The sequence below is a fragment of the Pithys albifrons genome, chromosome 2 (genome assembly GCF_047495875.1).
Source record: "Pithys albifrons albifrons isolate INPA30051 chromosome 2, PitAlb_v1, whole genome shotgun sequence".
Classification (NCBI taxonomy): domain Eukaryota; kingdom Metazoa; phylum Chordata; class Aves; order Passeriformes; family Thamnophilidae; genus Pithys; species Pithys albifrons.
Window position 1 is genome coordinate 79,770,008 of NC_092459.1, and position 24,715 is coordinate 79,794,722.

Below are 24,715 nucleotides of genomic sequence, written 5' to 3' on the forward strand. Positions count from 1 at the left end.
CACCACCAAGGACTGGGTGAAGTGCACCACCCACCGCTCATGTGCAAGGAGGAGCGCAGCCTTGTGACACTGACATACACCAGGCTGGACAGAGATGGATTGCTCAAGATGAGCTTCCTTCTGCTCTTTATTTTCACTTTGTCTTCAAGTCAAAAAGAATGGACAGCGTTGCCCTAGAGACAGTTTAAGACTAAGTGAGCAGAATTTCAACCAGAAAAGCAAACATAACTGGAGAAATTCTAGTCAAATTCCTACACTTGATTTTGTTGCTGACAATGAGCAATATGCAAAGAAGTGCAACTTTGTGCAGCTTAGGTACATGTATGTAGTTGGGATAAGGCTGTAGAAGAATATGTGGCAATTACCCATAACCACTTAAGACAGTATTTGTGATTTTAAACTATCAAAATAGACTGGAACAATAAAGCATAAAACAAGTCAATTGCTCATTTAAATAAATTAAAATACGATAAGTGTCTGTTACTACATTAATTAACCTAATTATTACAATTTTTGAGTCAATTTTAATTTATATTTCTCATTTTTATATATACATGCCATTACAAATCAAATATTCTAAGTAGTAGAGATACTAAAACACCTACTTTCTTTGTTTCACACAATCATCTGTCTCCTTGAAGAGAGAAGTTGCTAATAATCATATTTGAATTCCTAGGACAAATTCTGGTACTTGATGAATAGTTGTGAAGAAAATAAAATGCAGGAGATTTCAATTATCAGCAAAGTCTCCAGAAGACAAATGCCATTAAACACCATAATCAAAAGTAGTATCGATCAACTAAGACTTAACTCATCACAGAAATTAGCAATGCTTCAACATGCCACAACTACTTCATTTGAGTTTTTACCAAGCAATCAAAATTATATGTCAGATGTCTACATAAAAATCCATTCAAATGAACCCTGAAAGTATCAGAATAAACAAGAAACTTGGCAGACAATTATCATAGTCAAACACCAGTCAAGTGAACAAAATCTGGACTTTTTTCAATGTGACAGTAAGCTATAGTCAGTACTCCATTACGTTTCTGTATGGAAACAATACAGAGCACTAAACAAAAAGCACTGTGAAAAAGAAACCAAGCAACCATCTGTGAGTTAGGTCTGACTTTTCATAAATTAAGTTTTCAAGTAATTCTACATGAACTTTTAGAAACCAAAGTATTGCTTAAGTATGAGGAGCGTGTTTTATGTAATCAGGGACAAGAGACTTCCTCTTTAGGCACACAGTCTTTAACTCTGCTGCAACTGTACATTGCCTTGCAGATTTCTACTGCTTCCTGTATCAGATCTAGCAATCATACAAGGCAAATCAATTCACAGAGGCAAAATTAAAATAAACCTCAAATTCCTAACCCCCTCAACCTGCTTCAGGAAATAGTGCTATTAGACTCACTCAGTGAGCAGACTGAGGCAGCCACACAGCCACTCAGTTTCCAGTGCAGTTTCCACAGGTGAGAACACAGGGCTTGGGATGAGGAGAGCATGACTACCTTTTTCAAAAGACTGAACTCGAGTTCTTATTTAACTGTTGTGGAAGAATATCCAGAATCGGAAAAACCCCACAATGAAATAGGAATATTTCTAAGATATCTGTAATAGTGTTGAACTACTGCATTACAAAACCATTTTTATGCTATGTTACACTTCCTATACTGAATCAGTTGATTTTGTAATAATATTTTAATATTTTTAAATAAAATAGAAGTGAAGCTCCTGTTATTCTGAGAGTGTACATTCCCTCCACATCAAAGTGGCTTTACATCAATTTAGTTATTCCATTAAGATTTTTAAATACTTTTGATTTTTCAATTTTATTAACATCTGTAAATTGGGAAGTCTGTGAAAAGTGCAAACTGGGTCAGTCATGGAAGACCAGTTAAAACACAAATGATGGTACCACAGATGCAAAGAAATGTTTGTCATACAGTCTCTACACTACTTTCTGCTGCACATGTGTTTTATGAAATGCTTATCCTTACACCTGCCTAATATAATCAGTTATTCAACAACAGCAAAAAAATAAAACAACCAATTTTAATGACAGCATGTAATCATCTATTAATTTTTTAAAATCACTCTTTAGAGTTGAAGGGACTCTGATCATAGAGCATGGTCTGACAGCTGGGATGGAAAAAACCTCCAGGACAGACAATGATAGAGACTGTGGTTAGCAAGGCAACGGGAGCAGAGACAAAATCTTATAAAGGACAGAAGTTAAAATTAAAGCCAAGGGGAGTAATAATGTGAATCATTACAAAGATATACGGAGGCACAGAAAGGATCAACTAGTGACTTACAGCAGCAGAGCTCAGCAGAGGCTAACTGAGGAAACTGCTATTGGAAGCAGTGATGATAAATGCCAGTAATCTGGAATGTCTCAAACGCTGAGTGCTACTTTTCTTAACCTTAAATAAGCTCATTTAATGCAGTTTGTGTGAAATTTCTATATAAACAAAAAAAAATTGGCAATAGCTATTTGAGTCTCTCACTACTTCCACTGAAAATAAAGCGGAAGAGGTAGGATAACAGAATGTACATCACCTTTAAAACAATTTAAAACCAGTACATCAATGCAGAAAAGGTTAAGAATCTCAAGGGAAGAAAAAACCCTACAAATCTACCCAGTTGAGTTTAGACTGAATCAATTACTTCCAGGGTCAGTCTCTCCTAGACAAGTAAATGTACCAAGAAGTTTCACTGAAGTAGAGGTTCAGCAGTACTTTTTATGAGGAAGTAATATCCTATGGCTATGACATTTTTTTCCCCATATACACAGAGTCCTCCCTGTAACCATCTCTTAACTTTAGATTTCTGAACCAAAACCAGTATTTTAGGTAAATGATTTTGAAGATGTTTATTTCACAATTTATCCAGACACTATGAGGCTCCCTTAGGTATCTTCTCTGAGCCTCTCTGGACCTCTACATCTTCCCTTTGCAAAAATCACACTAGAAAAACAAATGCTGAAAAATACTACCAAGAAGAGGAAAGAAAAAATAATTAATCACACTAAGCAAAACACCTCCAACAGTACTAAGATTAAGAAAATTCTCCACAGTATTAACATTAATCTTAAAAGGAAAGCACTTTTCTTGTTTAGGCTTCTAAATTAAGTAATGTGAAAAGCTTAAGAATCTGAACATTGGCATCTAAATACTAAATAACATTTGCATACTTATATAGTTTTATTTATTTTGTGCAAGCTATCTGAAGTTTTCACTGCCAGGGTGTTGCATGATATAGGAAGAACTGGTTACCAGAATGTAGAACTACTTTTTCCTTGTTTCAGTTGAAGCAGAGTGATATTACCAGTAACAGAGGAATTGATGTACTAATCTTAGGGACTCGCAACAAAAAAAATTTACTTTTTGATGAATACACATGATTAAAATCAGAAAGTATCTAATGAAATAATGTCTAGATAAATCAAAAATTAAAATGAGAGGATGGTCTTTCACATTACCAAAATCACTTTCTCCTCTCTCTGTCACTTGTGCATTGATCTGAAATTTGACCTCAGTATGCATGTAAAGGTAGTACAAAATCACACATACTTCAGCCTCATAAAATACATGAAGTACCTCTGCAAGTTCCACTAATGCAACTAAAAGTTCATGTTCTGGGACTGGGCTATCACAAGCCAGAAATTACTATAATTTTCCATTAAAAAGAGATCCGCTGGTAACTTGAGTGTTCTTGCCAGCCAGTCTCTCATAAGAAGAATTTTACATCACTCATTCAGTTGGTGAGTGAAAGTGGTAAGTAGAGTGATACAGAAAACCCATCAGCTCTCTTTCTCCTGTATATGCACATGTGTAACTGGTTGGGTACAACTCCTTGTTATTTGAGAGGCACTCCTTTCAAACTAACCTTGCTATCTCTTCTCGGTGAGCAGTCCAGTCACGAATGTAGTCTTCCTGCTCCTTTATTCTGTGCTTGAATGTATTGCTACTTTGAGCTGCTGTCCCGGCGCTTTGCAGTCGCGTGGTTTTCAGGGCTGGAGAGGTACGCAGACGGGTATGTTTAGGGGAATTACGGTTTGATCCGAACTCATCTTCTGAGGTGGAAGCATAATCTGTAGGAAAGCGCCTCCATCTTGCACTTACTAAATTAGTTTAATTATTAAAAAAGAATTATTATTGCATCTTAAATAACAAAAAACAGTATTATTTCAGTAACATCACAAAAATACACAACTATTTGTTACCAATCCCCAGATACCTCACAAAAGGTTTACTTACTACATCTTAAAAAGAAAGCTACAAAATTCGTGTTAAATAATAAAGATTGATTAATAAAAACACAAAACTGATGCTCTTTGTATAATGATGAGTGAAGTAAGATGTAAAAGTCAGTCATTGTGTATGAGCTCAAGCAAACTCTATTACAAAACAGGGGCCCAATTCATTAACATTAAAGTATAATAGATTGAGCTTTTTCTGCAGATTTTTTCCCAAATTTTATTCAAGGTTTACATGATACTCAAAAAAAAAATGAAGAGACATGAAGGAAGGATGGAGCTGGCACCAAGGCTGGGATGCATGCTTATATAAAGAAAGCATAAAACTCTGGATGATACAAAGGTCTTTTCCAACCTTAATGATTCTACGAGTATGTATTTAGTACAGAAATAGAATATGTCAAATTAATACTGTGCTCAAAAAATCAGCAGCACATCTATAAAAAAAGCAGCCTCAGAGTAAAAGTATATATTCTCACATGTAGCACATAAAAGCATTATCCAGCCATGCTGCTGAAGACAGCCTGAAGTATAGAACTGAAACTAAGCAGGAGGCTTTCGTCCCCCTAAGAATTACTGAAGTTGAGAAAATGCATTTCAGATGCACAGTCCTCAAACATTCCCTGCAGGATGAGATATCACTAAGTGAAAAGGAATCCTCATCACCATAACCTGCCAAATGGTTGCAGGGAATTTAATCCCCTGAACTCACTGACATTCATGAGGCTGTAGAAAATGACAAAAATGTGTGATCATTCCTGATAACTTAAAAATAATAGATGTAAATGAGGTATATTGATTTTACTATTACAAAATGAAAAAAATAGTACCGATTTTTCCTTAAACAGAAAAAAATCCATAAAGGAAGTAGACATCAATATGAATTTAAGTGACAAATAATGAAAGTAATTTTTACTTGAGAAAAGATTTGTGTAATGCAGATTATAGTATGCAGAATATGACATTGGTGTATAAGCTTACATCCCTTTCCTCATATAAATAATGCATTTTTAACTGCTGAAAAATGTGCTTGTGTAACTTCTTTCAGGTTTAATGTGGGCTTCAAATCATGTCCAGTTTTACCATTTTTAAAAATGTTTTAACTTTATTGAAGAAAGTAAAAATGTCTCTCCAATCACTTACTGATTACTTGTTAGAGGTTTCAAAGTTGTTTGCTCTTAGGGAAGTAAATATAAGCAGAAAAAGCACATTTCCCCACCAATAGCATGCAAGTAAAGTGTGACCAAAGTCCAAAGAACTTTATGAGTTGGGCCCACATTTTATCATCCATTTTTGTTAAAATCGTTTGTCCCAGTTCAAATAATATACATAAAAATAAATATAAAATTTATCTTAAAATCTCTCAAATGAGCTAGTCCAGCAACTCAGCACTGTACAATGAGCATATGTAATAATATACTTAAAAACTAAAAATTGAATGAGAAGTGAAATATCAGAAACAGATTTGATTTCTAGTACTCTACCACTGTAAGTTTCAACATCAGGATCTGGGTCTGGGAGAAGCTTGGATTTCTCTGTGTACAAAATAGTGTTTTATCATGTTAATTAGTTTTAAAACATTCAGGTTAGAAGCATTTGCTTAAGCAAAATATATTGATGAGATTAATCTTAGGTCCTCTTTTCCACCCACACTTTCTTAGGAAAAGATTATACATTCAGTAAAAAATAATGAATTTTGTAAAGGCTTAAACATTTCAGAGATACTAACTGAAATGACATCAATAACAACTGATAACATAGTATCATAAAAACTCTCGCCATTTTTTAAGACCATTAAATTTTAAGGTCTTAAAATGCTGGTTTTCAAATCATCAATGGGTATTATCAACAGGTTTCTCACTAATATGAGGAAAAAGTTACTGTAGGCCTAGCAGTAAAATTTTCAAACTTGTACTGTTCATGACAAGCAATATCCAAGCATGTTTTCCCAGTAAGGCAGCTATACATTTGCACAGATATGCTTTTAACCTGATCTACAAATTATGAAGCCGCAAAATGCAATTTATGTTGATTCTTACAGCTATCTTGCAATTGTTTATCTCACACACCAAAGACTGTGAATATCAGTACCACTAACTAGAAAATCCTCCTAAACCCTGGCTAAAATAATCAGCATACAAACCTCATTTAGTGACTACTCTGTGAGCTCCGTAATGTTGTGACATCACATAAAGCTGGCAACCTTGGTGATTTGGACACTATATTCTCACTTTAGGATTTGAGAACAACCTTCATTGAATATATTCCTTAAAAATTATTCTACTTTCATTGACACATTGCCTTCTAAGGTCTCTCCATTTCAAAGATCCTGAAATTGGGTGCTCAACAGGACAACAGTAGTAACTGTGCTTAATAAAAGTTTTTTTCTTTTCATTATCAAATGATTTTTCCCCCAGCTTTGATCAGCCTGCCAGCCATTTGCAATCACAGCTAGGTCAGCAAGTCAGCAGAGCTGCCAAACAGAACTCGTTGCTCGAGGTCTCTCTGTTCTGGATGCTTAAATTGACAGTGCAGCTTAGAACTTTTGCACTAGGCCTGATCTTTCCGTAACACCATCTTCAATTTTCCTTCGTTGTTGTGAAAACAGGTCTTTGGTCTTCTCATTTCATTGATCAGACTCTACTGTTTGATGACGCAGTGCCTTGATCAGATCTTTCATTGTTTGTGCTATAAAAGTACTAATTCTGCTTGACATGTCTTCACAGTGTTACCAAGTTGTCAAGCCTCCTACCACAGAAACATCATGGTAATTACTTTAATGCTGGCAATTCTCATCCAAGATGTTCCATTTACCTGTTTGCCCTTTCATATAAAACTAATCGATACTTCACTGCATCAAATCAGATTTTTTATATTATGGAATTGCTGAAGGCTCTGGCAATTTTTATACTATTATGTTGCAACTTATCCACATGAAGTATAAGACAATAAAAAAATCCAGTGACTATATCTTTTCCTTGCCCTCTTTTTACAGATATGTATGTCTGAACATTGATTTGGGAAGTGTAGAAATAACTTTCTCTTTCTAGGCTGGATTTAAGAAGGCGCCAATGTTTAGTGATCTGCAGTGTGGTAATGTTAACTAACCTCTGATGAGATAACCCACAAGAAACCCACTTAACACCTTGAGAGCAACCAGTCTTCTGGCAAAAGAAACAAAGCCCCAAACCTTACATTAGTAACAATCATTCATTTTCCAGTCTTTCTGTGTCCAGGAAGAAAATACATCTCTGTTATGCCTTGATTAAATGTGCCTCAATTAAAACACATTTAAGCAGCTGAGGTACTTTTGTCAAGCACTTCATTGGTACTTTTCAAAAAGTCCTAAAATTAAGGGAATCCTTGACTTTTCTAGAAACAAAATTAAATTCAGGAATTAAATAATTTGTATCGAAAAGCTTCTGCTGTGTTCTGCTTTTATATATGGCATACAAGTAACACATTCTATTCAAAGATGATTTTAATACATTAATCTAAGGATAAAATAATAAATAATATTATCAATAACTTGATGAGGTGGTAGTTATTAGCATCACAGAGCTAAGGAGAAAATGGGGATGTACTGAGCAGTGGCTGACATATAATAGATGTGTATATATATACTCCTCTATACACTAGAAGATTACACTATATTCAGAACAACTCTGATTTCCCTAAAGGATAATCTAAACAAACCAGTAAAAAAAATATTATAAAATAAGGTTGCTGATACAGACAAAATCCAGGACTCCTAACCCTAAAACGTAGTATTAACAGTTTTTACTTCCATTGTAACAAGACTTAATTGCTATATTAATGTATGATTTTCTTTTGAAAGTATCTGACTGCTTTATTAATTGCTTTCAGATTTTGGCCTTTACACTGATAGGCTTCTTCCTGATCTTGATACATACTAATTGATAAAGTCTTTTATGACAGAAGCTATTACTACTGTAGATTTTTCTAACAACAATCTTTTTAAAATACCAGTTTATTATGATGGGGTAGCTCAAGAGAAGATGGCAGAGTTTTTCTCTTGAAAACAGAGTATTGTATAAAAGCTACAGTAAATTTTGACCGTGCAATGCAAGTAAATGAAGTGAACATTAAGCAAACATGACTGTGATAGATTAGTAGACTGGGAAAAGAAAGATACACCCGCTCCCTTTAAAAGGAGCAAACCACTTCAATGCAGAAACCTTCAAAAAGTTTACGAAGCTTTCAATTCGAAACATGCTACTTTTCCAATCTTACAAGGAAAGACCAATTTTTTCTTTGAAGTTTAACCTTTCTTTTGGTGTACCTTTTTAGACACCTGTCATAGTATGAAACAGATTCAACTTCACAGTTCAGCAAACAACTCATTTGTATCTCAGCAGAAATTTCTATTCAGCTAATAAATGACATAGCTAAGAGACACGTGTCTGGGGAATACACACTGCTAAGAATCTTAACAAGGTCCATTTGTGATATACAAGCAACAAAAGGACAGCAGGAGTGTGGGAATTTAGTATCTCAGTTGTTTATATCAACTCTGAATGGGATGCAATAAAAGAGAACATAAAATCTCAGTATCAACACCAGAAGCTACTCTATTTATTTTGTTCTTAGACTGTGGATTGGCTGCAAATATAGTAAAGTTGGTAGTATGACAACTCTAAAAGCAAGTGGACATTTATTTTAGATATTCATTCCACTTTAAAGTTCACTTATTACCACATTTTAATTTTGGTTGATTTAATATTCCTGTTGAAAAAAAAAACCTAGCCACTCACACTGCTTCCACTTAGAGTGTTACGTTGACTTCTAACAGAATAGTAGGCAAAATTTCATCAATTATATGTATTTTTCCTTCCACACATAAGGTAACATTAATGTAAAGGAACCATTACACCAAAGAAGATCAATATGATTTGGAAATCATAAATAGCCATGATTTGAAACAGAGAATTGGAAATAATCCAAGGCAAGGAAAACACTTAAAAAATTACTTAGCTTTATGATATTTAGTTAGGTAGTGCATAATATTTTCAATTAGTTACTTCATTGTTATAATTCTTATTAAAAAAAAATCTCATTTTTGTCGTTCTCATTGCGTACTTACAAGCCTACCTTACATATAAATATTCTGTCTTCTAGGTAGTCAATAGTGCTTCTGAGCTTCTGAAATTCTGCCCCTATGACTTGAGCAAAGAGGTCTCTTGCTCTGTTTTTGCACAAAAGCAAATCAGTGCTGACACATCTGACTGCCCCAATGCAGTTCCATTTTACTGGTTTAAAGATGAAAAATATCCAAGGATTTAAAGGATTACAATTTCTTGTCTTTACGATTTTAAGTGAGAAACTTCCACAAGCCCTGTCCAAGAAGCCTCCTAATCCAAACAAAAAGACTGCACCATCTAAAACTCAATGTTTCACAACAACTCTTTCTTAAACAATTTTTTTTTAAAAAAATCCATATACTAAAAACATCTAGTATTATATAAAATTATTTCAAATAATCTCACATACCTGAGGGAGAATTATGTGCTGAAGCCAAAGATTTGGATTTTGAATCTGAAAGTCGAGAAATGCTATTGGCTCGAGTTCTAGCAGAAACTTTACTGCCATCTCCTCCTGACAGCAACCTTGAACCACTTCTGATAATAGCTTCTGGGGTACGAGATGAGGCAGTGCTTCTAGTTATTGTTGCTTCAGAATCACTACGTGCTGATAAAGAGCCAAGTCGAGTTCTGCGAGGCTGAGCAAGTAAGTCTATTCTGGAAATATTTCTCCTCCCTGATGGAGGTTTTGATGTAGAACTTGTAGTGGACACTTCGGAAGCCACTGAAGCCTTATCGGCATCAGCAAGCTCACTATCTGAGACTTCACCAAGCCGTGCTCTGCGTAAGAGAGAAGTCCTTGTGGGACGTGGTCTTGGAAGAGTGGTAGATTTACCTGACTGTCCAAGTGCAACAGGAGACGTTTTTGATTTAGTTGACTTTCCTTCCATCTTGGAATGTAAAAGTTCATCTGCTGAGGCGAAAGGAACTCTTCCATGTGATTTGCCAGAGTAGGTTTCCTGGTCAGACGATAAGATATCAGAAATGGCAGAATGAGGGACACTAGATGTTTGGTCATCATCTGTTAAATCTACTGATGGTTGCCTCATTCGTCCACTGGATTGCACAGTTTTGCGAGCATCAGCTCTAGACCCACCATCGGAAGATCGACTTTTAGTTTTCTTTTCCATCTTTTCTCTGGCACTTGTAGAAGACTTTAAAACATCCTTTGAAGGGGAACCAGTGGAACATCTATCTTTATATAAGGTTGTAAAGCTCTTCCGCTTCTGTGTGGATTTTCTTTCCGTGTCACCAGTAACAAGACTGATTGTGCTGGCTGTATCGACATCTGATTCTGGTGATATGGAATTATCTCTGTTGTAACTAGGAGTGTCAGGACCTTCATCAGTTTTATTTTCTTCACGCAATTTAGCTTCAAGGAAAGCCATTACAGCTTCTGTGTCTTTCAAAATGAGTGTTGTATCTAAGCTGGAATCAGTGTCCATTGAGTCACTTCTGTCACGAATCCTGTTTGCAGATATCAAAGGGGCAGCAGATCCACTTTGCTTATTAATGTGAGGAATAAGTTCTATAGGTATATTTGTGCTAGGCTTATCTATTGTAAAGCTACCTTGCCTCACTAATGGTTTTGAAGATTCCTTTTTTTCTCCTCCAGGTGTTTTAGGACTTTGTCCTCTAATAATTTCCTCATTTTTTCTTCTTTTGCCCTCAATCTGTGCCAATTTAATTTCTGCCTTATCTGTAACATGTCCAGAAGCGATGTCTTGATTATCCAAAGTTTTGGGTGATAAAACAATCTCCTCCCTACCTTTTTCGATTTGGTTTGCAGAAGATTTTGTAGAGGATAATTTTGTGGGTGTCCAGTGTCCTTGCTCCTTTCTTTCTTGTTGTTGAATTTTTGCTAAAGCTTGTTTCACCACAGAAGTTTCTCTGCCAGTTTCAACTCTCTCTTTACTCAAAGAGCTGGGAAAAATAAAAACTTTGTCTCCAGTAGCTCTGGGCGAAAGACCATTCGTTGTTCTGCTTGACTTTGCATCTGAGGCACGAGCTGGAGTTTCTTTCTCCTGAAGTTCAGTGTCTTGCTTTTCACCAATTTCTGACCTCTGATGAGATGTAGTTTTTGCTTTTGAGTTTTCATTCACTTTCTCCTCTTTGGGAAGCTGTGGAAGTGTCCTCCTCTTTCGCTCACCTTGGCTGGTCATAGAAGCAGCTGAACCAGCACTTCTAACAGAAATACCAGACTCACTGATATCTGTGTCTAAAAATGAAAGAGAAAAAATATCTGACAAGATATTCAATAGCAAGATAAATAAAAAAGATTACATTTTTAAGACTGCATAAGGCTAATGCAACAACATAGAACTGAAGAAAGTCATCAGTCCATCCAGCTCTGTTGTAGGGGGGACTGTGAGTGCATCCCTTAAGGAAAGCAGTTTAGAGTTCTCCCTTAAAGAGAAGAGAGCTACCTGGAGTGTGTGTGGTCCTGTGACCAATGAGATGCTTTGATGAATGTGAGGTGAACGGGCTAGCAAATAATGTCATGACATGTTGGATGTGAAAGGATATAAAAAGGTGTGGAGGTTACTGAGAACAGAACTAACTAGAACTTCTACTAAAACTACTACTACTACTACTACTACTAATACTACTACTTCTACTGCTACTACTATGATCTATGAGCTATGAGAAAACTGTCTGTGAAACTATCTTGAATAAAGTCTTGTAAGCCTTCTGATGCCTGCTGTGCCTGGGCTCTTCTGACCGTCATTCATGCTGCGCCCTTGCTCAGGACAAGGGGACCCCTATAAATGGTGACCCCCAATGTACCCCTATACCCTGTTCTATGCAGGATCAATTATACTTAGACAAATACAAGTTTAAAAACATTGAACAAATACTTTTAGCCAGCTGTGTAAACTGGGATCATATATACAAAGCTTTTATGATCTTACAGTAGGTTAATTTAGGTACATAAGAAATCACTATTACATCAGAATACCATTACAACAGGAAGTGGAAAACAACTCTTACATTCCTAAAGACCTTCAGGACCAGATTTCAAATCTAGCAAAAAGAATAAGATCCTCCTTCTACTTCCCTACTGGCCTGTTCCACAGCTCAAAGTCTTGTCTCATGAAGAGACTACATCCTCTCCCTTCAAGACCTCCCCTTGGGCAAACAGCTGCGGTGCTGGGAGACACCAATACTGAAAATCCTCACTCATGACCAAAGACCTTACTCTGATTGAGAGTGCAAAAAAAATGCTCTTAACCCAAACAAGACACTTTAGTACAGAAATGTATAGAAAATGTAAAAAAGCATCAAAAGAATGCAGTACTACTGCTAAAAAACTTTCATTGGTGCTGAATAACCCTGCATTAGAAATCAGACTTTATTTTTCCAGTGATGACCATGCCCTCCTTGCTCATTTAAAAAACACAATTGTGCTATCAGAAACAAGCCTTTAGCACTCAGAGATAACATGAATTTTTCTATGAATTGCTCTGACTTTGAATACTTGGATAGAAAAAACTCTTTCTGCAGTTCGTTTGCCAGCTGTTGCACTATAATGTGACACACTTATAAATCCACATCTACCAATTCATATTTTGCCAGGATTGATCTATGAACAACTGCTCTGCATACCCCATTAGGATTTTCCTATCACTGCTTGACACCAACATTGCATGTTCCAAGAATACAAACTGGAGTACAGTGCTTCCCTCTCTGGAACAATTCTCTAAGCAATTAACTGAACATCAACAGTCATACAGTACGTATACCTGCTGCTTTCTATCTGTGCTCTTCAATCTCTCTTTTCTTTTTGCACAGTGTCACACCTTTGATGAAGAATGCAAAATGAGATACCCTTCTATCTATACTCCATGTTATGACACTGATTTTTGAGAAGCAGGAGGTATCTCTGAAAGCTAAGCAAGGTTTTCTAATTCCTGGAATGTTTTTTTTCTTGAAAATTGTGAAAAAAATGGGGTTTCAATGAAAATCAGTATGATTGCTGTCTGTGAAGATTGACTTCTCTCAGACACACCCACCAGATCAAATATTTTACATATATATAGACATGTAACTTGCTTTTTGGAGAATTTCAAAGAGCTTTTAGAAAAAGAATGGTTTGGAGTTGTTTAGTCTTGAATTTGGCTATACATGTGTTATGTGAAGTTTAACTACTAAGATTTCTAAAGAAGATACAAGCATCTAAGCCAACATGACACATCTTGTGAATTGGTCTTTTGACATACATAGCAAATTTTACTTTCATTACACCTGTTATGGGTTTAACCAAGTAGGCCAAGAAGTTAGGCTTTAAAGTTCAAACCAGGCCTGAAATTGTCAGATGACTTCTTCTAGCCAATAATACTGTATTCCATACCATACTACATCATCTCAAAGGGTGTAAAATCCAGTGTGTGGGAGTGGCTTGGTCAGTTCTGCTATGGCCGAGGTACAAGCAGGACGTGATCCAACTTTTGTCTTGGAACAGGCCTTGCTCCTGCCCCTGCTGCCTCTGCTTGCATTTTGTTTGCATTCAGGGAAGTAGAAACATTTTTGTTGTCACTCTTTCTGTTTCTTGCTATGTGTCTCTTAGAATACTTACAGATCTAGTGTAATAGTCTTTGCTTTGTATTAATTGGGGAGTGGGAAGTTATGCCTTGTTATATATATGTAACTTGTGTAAGTGTGTGTTGTAGTTTCCTTTTAATTTTCTCTTTCCTGTATAAATACATGTAGCTAGTTTCAGCATAAACCTGGTTTTAAGGGTTTCTCTTTCCTCTCTCTCTTCTTTTTCCCTTGGCTGGTTGGGGGGAGGAGGAACCCTTTCACCCTGTCCTGGACAGCTGGCATTTTGCCAGCTCAACCCTGGACAACACCTTTGGTGCTTGAATGTTTTCTTTATCACTCCTTAAGCATTTTAGAATTCTTGCAGTATAACTATGCACTACACAGTGGTTGCTTCACTTCATGTCATACTGTTCTTACAATGGCAAAAGAAGCTTTCAACTCTCCAAGAAGATCCTAGTTAGTGTCCCAACTGAAAGTGACAATTTAAAACAACATAGAAAACAAAAGACTGCCAAAAGCTCAATTAACCACCCAAAGGATCATTCTCAATAGCTATAAGTGCCCTGTATGTAGACCCAGTCCTTTCAACGAGTGCAAAGTTTGCTTTTGATTTCCATTATTCTATGTTTATCAGATAATATTATTTTTCCTGTTTCCATCTCCTTTGACTTCTAGTAACCTCGGCAAAGTTCAACGGTTATGAGGGGAGAAAAAGCTATGATAGAAACAGCAGTTACTAGCAAGAATTTTTTCATGCACTGATACAGAAGTTTGCATTACGCAACATTGAAAGCAAAGCTTTTGCAAAACTTCTCCCAAAGATGATAAGAATCTCTGAAATGAAATTAGGAATAATAAAAAGCAGAGAAGTAAAGTATGGTAAGCATCTCCTTTCTAGTCAAGAGTGCAGATTTTTAAAGACAGAAACCATTTAAAAATCAGAAATATGAATAGGTGAAATATGAAGAGGCACAGCCTGAACACTTGGCACTCACAAGAAAGGGAGATGAAGTTGTTCATTGACAAGGTGGTTTCTAGCATTTGCAAGAAGCACAGAAGGTTTTCTATATTACCAAGATAAGGAAGGATGCTACACTTTAGCTTAATATTGTCTCTCATGTTGGATTGTTTAATAACCACTGCACTGAAGTATAATCTGGGGCCAGTACTAAGATGCAGGAAAGAAACATACTATGCAGAACAACTCAAATTGCAATTAAGTGATAGTTTCTCCAATATTAAACAGTTTTTAAACTCTCCTCTTTTAGTAACATTCAGTGTAATACTGAACTCATCTGCCATGCCAGACAACACTGCTTTGGGCTTGTTTTTTACACTGTTTCTGCTCAATGACACAGTGGAATTTCAGGTGAAGATGAGGCATTAAGAGCAAGAAAGCTGCTGAAGTAGGGTACATAATCACTCTTTCTCCCTTTGATAGGTTTCTTCAGCAGAAATATGACAAGAACAGTTTTTAATACCGTTTTCTAATGGAGCAGGCACAGAGGACTCCAATCTCAGGTCATCTTGGTCATGACGTGTGTGATTAGCAGCCAAACTAGCCCACTGTGATACCCATCGTTTACCTCCAGGATTAGTAGAACCTTCCTAAGGAAGAAAAAAAAACACAAGAAAAATTACAATTGTGATAAAAACCATGCCATCTTTCCAGGTTTTTCCTGAATAGACATGTCAGACACTATTTTCCTGGAGGAAGTTGAAAAAGTAGTTTAACTCAAAAAATTTTAGTGTTTCCAGCTCTGGAATAGCAAAAAACCAACCAAACAAAATCAGTACAGTTGCAGAATCAGTACCAAATAAACACCAGTTCCTAGTGCAGTGAATCTTTAACATCAGAACCTAATATAAAATATATCAGAACATGTGCTAGTTCTAAGTTCAGGTTATTTCAGTTCTCAGCTCTGAAGTGCAGGAAAAAAACATGGGGTGTGGTTGTGCATTAAAAAATTTAAAATGTGCTTCAGAAAGACAAGAAAGTGACATTTTACTGGTTTAGAAGATCCTCTTGTCCAGATGAAATACTGTATTTACTTCATTACAGAAAGACTACCTTAAGGATTGAAAGAGTAAGATAACTTATGATGGAAAGGAAAGGAAGCTCAGATTATTTGTTTGGCCTAAACAAAAAAGGAAGCAAAGATTAGTTTTAAACCATCCTACTGGGTAACAGTGAAGTCAATGTCATCAATATCTGATATTTCTTGCAGCTAAACTAGAAAGGAGGTTAATTTATTTTCTTGACGGTAAGCCTTTTTGAAACCTTGATTGTAAAGTGCAAAAAAAGTATAAAACCATCCTCTGTTGTTGTTATATCAGGTTTTTTTTTCAAAACCTGATTTCTAAATACAATGCAACATTACTGTGTTATCAAACATACCAGTCTCTCTTGCTTATATCTCCAAAAAAGACACCTGGAACTGTCAATGAATGTATATCTGCACATGCAGGCACACACATGGGCTGTACGCTATCAAAAGCTTTAGAGAAATTTAGATAGTCTAATTTTGGCATTTAAAAGACAAAGTACTGCAAATTACAGACATCACTGACTACAGTTCCAAACGAGCTACATAACCATTGGGAAGTAAAACTATCAAAAAAAAAAAAAAAGAGATGGGAAAGCTGTGGAGATACCAGTAACTTGCTTGATAAAAACATTTGTATGAGCTATTCCAAAGGTCACCTGAAGCTCTGCTGCCTCTTCAAATTTTCACATTTCTATTCAAAATGCTGATTTTTGCCTAATGCCTTGGCAACTCAGGGATTCTAGCCTTTGACCAGGAACCAACTCTATACAATTTATAAAATTTATTTAGCAGAAGTAGAATGGTGAACAATGTCATCTAGTGTATAACTTCTTTCCAATTACAAGTTAGATTTCTGAAAAACTTGAATTTAGGATCTTGCATTTCTCCTGATTAATATAAACAAGCGCAACATCAAGAATCTCTTACAGAATATTATGAAAGTAGTAAATCAGAGATGCACCAAGCAATTTGTTTGATTATAAAAATTTCAGTATTTTGAAGTAATTTTTTAGAATCAAAATGATATAAAATTCAAGTCCAGTTACAGCAAATGAAGGCAATTCAATGTTTGTTATTTACAGGTATTTTTTAACACAATGAAGGAGAAAGTGTGCCAGGAAGAATATTACAAAAACCCTGTGCAAAAACATGCAACATTTATGCACTGACAACTACTGGCTGTGGCCTCATTTTCCTTTCATATCTCTAAACTTTCTTTGCTCTATTTCCTATTTGTTCTATTGAATTTCCATCTTTAATAAAGCAATTAATTACAGCCAAATCCAAACATGATAGATGTCCCAAGTGTCCTTGCTATAGAAAACTCCAAACATAACCAAGTTCAGATATAGATATGTCAGAAATCCAAATTCTACTTCACAATGGAGACATATTGAAGACTTCACAGATTAACTGTAGTAAAGCAACATGATAAATTGCTTTTCTCTGAATGTACTTACACTGACAAAAAATGGTTTCTACATTGTAGTGAATAAATGTGCTTCGCCAACTCTCTGTGTAAAAAAGCACAAACAACAAAGCTATGAAAAGCAGTTTCTTCTGAAAGTAGTTTAAGCACATCCAAAAGGTGTGAGGTTTATGAAACACACATCTAAAGTCACATTTAGTTATCCTAATGCTCTTCCTATAATTCATATCAACTCACATCTTACAGGCTCTCAAGTAAGGAACCCTTGAAATCTTCTCTTGAACAACAAAAGGAATTTCCTTGTCTTTCAGAAAAGCTGGGTTTATGTATCAGATACCAGCCTTTTAACTTCACATTAAATGTGCCTTCCCTTACGCTTATTGCACATACAAAAGCAACAGGAGTGTTATAGGTTTAGCCAGGTGAGCCTAAATTTAGGTTTTAAAGTTCAGACTAGGCCTGGAATTGTCAGCTGACTTGAGCTGGGCTGGCTAACAGCTGACTTCTAGCCAATAATATCGTATTCCACACCATACTGCATCATCTCAAAAGGTGTAAGAGTCAATGTGGGAGTGGCTTGGGGAGTTGCTTCACAGCTGTGGTGCCAGCAAGACACTCTGCTGTCCCAGGAGGGATGGGGAGGCCCAAGACCAGAGCACCAGCTTACCATCGTGTTATCTTAGGGAAGTAAAATGTTTGTTCTTAGCTTTTCTCTCTGTTTAAGTCTGTCTCTGAAGAATTGACTTCTCTAGAATGATTTGTAGTTAAAATAGTAGAATTTGTGTTTACTGGGAAGTGGGAAGTTATTTCTTGTTACACATAACTTGTATAAGTGTGTGTTATATTGTAGTTTTCTCTTCATTTTCTCTTTACTGTATAAATATATGTAGTTAGTTTCAGCATAAACCTGGCTTAGAGGTTTTATTTCCTCCCCCTCTTCTTCCCTTTTCACTCTGTCTTGGACAGTTGGCGTTCTGCCAGCTCAAGACAAGGAGTAATAAATATTTAGAAAATATACTGATGGATTTTTGTGGACTTTTTATTCAGCCTGAAGATTCAGGGTTTCAGGCTCCACATCTGAAAAAAAATCCACAGTATATGCACGTGACACCTGGAAGGATCTCTAATACTTGGCATTTCAAAGCAGAATAATATTTTCAAAAAAATAATTCACAACTAGCTGATAAAAAAATAAAAACAAACAATGCAAAGATGGCTTTTCATAAACATAACTTCAGTCAGTTCAAGCTGTAAGAATCATATTATGTCACCTTTTCACAAACTGAAGTGCTGCCTTGAAAGCAGTTCTTTTAGTCCCTCCCCATCCTACCTGCTTCAGAGTTACATTCCTCTGGGCTTATGATCTTTTTACAAATTTCCATACATGCTTTATCTACAGCCAACATCTACAGTTTGTTCCTGGAACAACACTGACACCTATCTCTAACAGTTATTTTTCCTTCTGTTTCATTTACCCCGTTTATACATCAAAACCCATCAACTGTACCCATCTCGGCTACTACTTTGCTAGACTAAAGGAACACCATTGATCTGTTTTTGTAAGGCACAGCTCCATTCCCTTCATAATCTGAGTAGACGTCTCTGTACCTTCTCTACACTGGTATTCACTGTTCTTAACCACGAAGGATAAAAATTCCAGTGTCATTATTACAGAGGAAGCTTCACCATGGCAATAACACTGCCCTTTTGTACTGACAATACATTTCCCAGGTATCCAAGTGTCTTATTTGCCTTTTCATAGCCATATATTGGTGACACATTATTCTACATTTCAGTATAGCATCTACGTTCAAGCAAAAAGCAAGTATCAAACTTCGAACAGAATAGTTTGCTCTATAGAAGAACAGGAAATCAGAGTAATTAGAGAGGACAAGAAAAAAAGGAAATACAGCCTTTCAATACTCCACTTCTATGAAGCAATATAGCCAACATTTACATGAATGAATTGATTCAATATTCAGAATGTCAGCAATATGATTTATTTTATCTTCAGTGGGAAAGACAGGAAATGACCATTCAAAACAACAATAGGGACATTGCAGTCAATGGCACTGATGACCCAGCAGATGAAGAACCAGGTTTCTAAATGTGCTTTGGTCTTACAAAAAAAAAACCCTTACCTCTCCCCCCCTCCCCCTACAAACAAACCAAAAACCAGAAGCACATGAAAGGCAATGTTGATAAACCATTATTTAAGAGCTGTAGTTAGCATAGATGACTGACCACTGAAAATTAAATTAAGCTGAAAGGATGATAGCCCAAATGCCTGCAATATTTTTATTTATCAGGTCCACATAGTAAGAATAAACATTAACATCAATAATAATACTCTCTTTGTTCTCTATCTTATTTTTGTTCTTAAATCACACTTACCTTGGTTGGCAAGTGGCAGCTTATAATATAGAAAATAAAAATATTTAAACATTTTAAATAGATGGGTTTAGTACCACATCACGACATTCACTCTGCATTTTATTTAGTCTCATGACAAACACTACTCCAAAGTACTAAAAACTGTCATACCAAGGGAAAAGCTTAGAATTTCTTTAATAAGAAAAGCATTTCCTACGTCCTTTCCGAGCATATTAGTCATGATACTTCATAAGCCCTGTAAAGTTAATATATTTAAGTTCAGAATACACTTTCAACCCCCAAAGAGACTCTAGGTGACTTGTCCTGCCTTGGACTAGATGATCACCAGAGGTCCCTTCCAACCGTAGCTATTCTGCCATTCTGTGAAATTGTTTTTATAAAATCCTTATCATTTCCCAGGCCATCTTTTCCACCTTCCTGAACCGAAATTTCTTAAGTCTTTATTTTTTGGGGTTTTTTTTCCTATGTTCTGAATTCACCTTATTCTGCTAAATCATCTACAGGAATAACTGTGATGGACAGCTGGAATAAAGTGCACCCACAATCGGAGTGGACGCAAGACTGGAACACTGAGCTACTCTGACATTACCTGACTATTTAGTCAAGACCTTCAAAACGGTTTAGTAACTCATGATCTGCAGCTCAGTAATGCATAAGTCTTCCAAAACACACAAGAATAAATGTTTGTGTGTAAGAACATGATACCCACATACTTTACAAATCAAACACATTTGTCTCTCCCCTTCCTAATGACCAAACAAACTGAGTGCAAGTTTTGGCAATAGGACTTCAAATGCAACAATCTTCTCTGAGTAGTGACTCTCATGATTATTTTCCAATTATTTCCATACAAAACACACTTTCTGAACTGCCTTCTCTACTACTTATATATATATATTAACCAACTTCTATTTTTAACTTTCCCTGATAAGCCTTTCTTCCACTTTCATCTGTCCTCACCTCTTCTTACACTGATCCTTGCTATATCCACATTGCTCATGTCAGTTTTGGTCCTTAACTTACTGAACAATTTTCATTTTTAGCCCCATCATCATGCCTTGTAATAATATTTTAAATTATGCTAATAACCTATTATCTTTCAATATAAAAAGGCCTTTTAATGCAGCAAAGCAGTCACAGTAATAAAATGGCATAATTCTTGTAATTTCAACCTAAATCAAAGTGAGTTTTACTATGTCATTGCCAGAAGGTTTCTTAAACCTGTCCTATGATTACAGAACAAGTCTCAGTCTTCTAAAATCAAAGCCTGTTATTTGCAAAGTGCAACACCTGTAAAGCTCATTTATGTTTATAAAATAAATCACATATTCTTCTTCTGCTTATGAAATTACAGAACTGAAAAAATATCAATGCTCTTGAAAACTGATACAGCACAAAAGAGCTGAATGCTGCAAAAGGCATTAAAAAAAAGAAAATATGGTTATAGATTTGTGCAAAGAAGCAAGGTGAAAGGCAAAGTTTGTCATATTCTTCCACATGATATGCCTATGCTGTATGGTAATAATTTACTTAAAGCTATAACCTTAGAGAAACTAGTTAAAGATACTACTCTAGACACAGTGATATACTTACTGTCTCAAGACCTCACAGTGGCTAAAATACAACCATGATAAAACACACCTTCTCTAGACAAAGTGAATCTGTAGACACTAAAATCAATGTATTTTCAGAGCAGGCACACTGTCTTACTTTAAGCTCTTGACATATTAAAAAAACCCTGCTTATTTATGAAGTTTGCTAATTTATAGGATCATACTTCAGAAACAGTCTGGCAAGAGAAGCAGAGGTTAGTGTGATGTGCCTTGTTACCGTTACCAGATTAATTCTGCTCCAGTGTGATCCTGTTCTGTTCCAGGCAGATTTCAAGTTACAGTTTCTCTTTAACAGTGATATCAGAAAGTCTCCCATGATTTCATTATGAAATACCATTAATATCTAGCTTGTGTGTATATTCTGAGCCATATATAAAGCCAGGCATTTTTCTCTGCTTAATCTTTCACTAACTGATTAAATTATACTGCTCCTACAGCAACTAATATAAGTGACTTGTCATGAGTGATATTTCACTGGAGAACTCAAACCGTGAACATAAAAACCTTAAGTCATTTGGCTTCAGAAAAAAAGAGTCTGAAAAGTATTATCTACCATTGTATCACACATTAAATGTATGCACCTTGTTTCTGAATTTTAATATAGTTACTTTTTTGGGGCTATAAAACATAATCAGCTTTTCCTCACTTCGGCTGCATAACTTACAAAAAGTGTATACTGTGTCAATGTATGTTGAAAGGAAACTCCTGCTACATTTCCAATACACTGGTGTTAGTGCACTTAGAAAGGTAGCAACTTTTAAAACATCCCTGCAATGTAATGTGCCTGTCTTTGATGGAGAAGTTTTCATGGTGTAATAAAGGCCTAAGAAAAATAAGATACTTATAGATCTGAGCCAATGTTTTCCAGGCAAGATTTTGTTTGCCGTTTAACACTTACTGGTCAGTTCTTAGTGCTCTCTCTTATTGGAAGAAAAAAGAAGACCGTCAAAAATTAAATTCTACCTCTGTGTCAAGAAATCCAGTTGTACTCAGTGGTCTTTTTTCTTCCAGCACTACTGTAGCAGAATTTATAGCCCAATCTTTTACTAAATCTTTCTGGTTCTCGTTGATAACAGGCCTATTATAATCCTGGCTGTCATCCACTCCAAATACCTGAAAATGAAACAACATTACATTCATTAACCCAATACCATCCTGACACAATGTTCAATGTTAATGGATGGATGGTGGCATGCTGGAGAGTGAGTTTAAATAGGTTTTGTTGTATTATGCTTATCTTTGATCTTGGTGAATTCTACAAATTAAATAGCAGCAGTATCTAGAGCAGTTAAAAAATAAGAGTGGAAGCCTATACCAATGCTATGAAAATTCAAGGAACTGCTAGTTGGAATGGTCAGATATGAAAAAATGACACTGATGAAAAAAACAAAAGGTCAAAGCAAAATAATTAAAAAAAACATTTTACCAATTAAGAAAAACCCAATACTGGAATGAGAAAATTTTCAAATTTTTGTTACTATCTAGTGAAAACAAGAAATAAAAATGCTTACATCTGCTACTAATTTGTTTATTGAATTATTTCTCTAATACAAACAAAATTTCGGTTTTTAATTTGTTAAGAACTTAGAAGATTTTAGAAGTCCACCAGGCCTCATGAACCATGTAAACTTATTCAAGACATGACTTGTCACAGTTCTTTTAATCCACTGTTTCCCAATGGTGCTTATATTAATGCCTTCCACTTACAACAGAATAATTTTCCCATGACATTTGAAAACCACTGCTCAGAAATTAAATTCTAGAACATTTTTACCAAGGCAATTTAGTAATAAGGACTTAAGCAGGAGAGCAAGCATACTGTCTGTCAAATTTCTGGTGAGCCACAGATACTAAGGAATATAAATTGCTTTCAGAATTGAGGTATACTTCAGAGGTATTGTTGAGAATTTTGCATCTTTGGAACATGTAATTTACAAAATTTTTAACTTCCTGCCTAAGAAATAAATTTACTCCTTTACTACTAAGGACTTGAACACTAAAAAAATTTTTACAGAATAAAATGAACCGCACACACACAAATATTAAAATTAGATACTAAAAAGAAACTGTTAATATCAAAACCCGTTTTGTCTTAGAGAAAGACAAAGAGAGGGAAAGAAGGAAATGATCTTCACAGCTATTATCCTCCTGTAAAAAATACTACTAGAGCAAAAAACCAATTGATGTACAGAATTATTTTTTCCCCCAAAGTGTTCGGTAATTCAGTTTTGCACAGCAAAGCTGTGGACTGGCTTATTACAAGTCTGAACAAGGTTAGTGCATTAAAAAATCCATTCACCGCTAGATGGCCACAAACCACAATGTTACTCGTTTCTGAGAAGCAGACAAAGAAAAAAATAATAAACATCCTGGCATTCAACTGCTTATGCCTTTCTACCTGTCCAGAAAGAACTTGCTATAGCATTTACGCACTTATACCTAAGGAAACTTTCTCAAATGCATTGGATTTGTATTTTGCTTCATGAGAAAAGCCTGCTTTCCTGCCATTTTAAATAGAGGCAGCAGCCCCAATTTTCAATTTATACAAAAATCATGTCTAGATACACTTAATCAGAAGAGTATTTTAAAAATGTTTTCTTTCTTTAAAAGACAGAGTGATCTAACTTAAATCTTTGCTTTAATTTTATACTTTTGATTTGTGCAGATGTAGCAATTTTTAAGATGTGAATCAATTATCACCCACTGACTCCTTTCTTTTAATGTATCAGTACTCTTGCAGACATTTTTTTATTTGTGCAGCATAGTTCCTTTGATTATGAATTTTACATGTTCTTTTAAATGAAAGGAAATTCTGTTTTTATCACATAAGCACCTGAAGGAAATATTAATTCCACACTTCCATATCTAACAGGACTGCAGAAGTAAATTGCTGCCTGTAAATTGCTTTATATTGTCTGATGGCACATTCATTTGCCATGTCAAATATCTTTACTTGTATCACAAACAACAGCACCTGACACTTCTTTCTTTCAGTCCTATCTTTTCTAATACTGAACTCCTGATTAAGCAAATAGCATTATTCTTCTTATATTACTGAAATTACATCAAAACTAAATTTGAATATTGCCTATTTTTTTTCTGTGAAAGGTAATATGGGTACCACAACTAGATTTACCTCCTAATACCACTCCTAATGTTTCTTCTCTATATACAGTGGGGATATCAGAAAAGATAAGCAAAATATTTGGGGGCAGTATTATTAGAAAGAAAGGGAAAAAGGGAAAACATATCCAGTGAAAAGTGTATTTTTGTACTACAATTTCATTCTACATGTAGGAGCACTGATATGTGTGTGCACCTGC

The 24,715-nt window shown here is 35.5% G+C and overlaps 1 protein-coding gene across 7 annotated transcripts in view; it reads right to left on the reverse strand.

The window, feature by feature from the left end:
- CEP170 (centrosomal protein 170) overlaps positions 1-24,715 on the reverse strand; it is a 100,573-nt gene that overhangs the window by 14,461 nt on the left and 61,397 nt on the right. For 5 of the 7 annotated variants that reach the window (XM_071574919.1, XM_071574904.1, XM_071574895.1 and 2 more), the window contains 4 exons: positions 22,356-22,505; positions 15,390-15,516; positions 9,776-11,584; positions 3,895-4,129 (listed from right to left, as the gene is read on the reverse strand). In XM_071574919.1, coding sequence (XP_071431020.1) covers positions 3,895-4,129; positions 9,776-11,584; positions 15,390-15,516; positions 22,356-22,505 — 2,321 coding nt within the window. The remainder of the gene's footprint in view (positions 1-3,894; positions 4,130-9,775; positions 11,585-15,389; positions 15,517-22,355; positions 22,506-24,715) is intronic. The other 2 variants (XM_071574912.1, XM_071574927.1) reach the window with 2 other exon arrangements.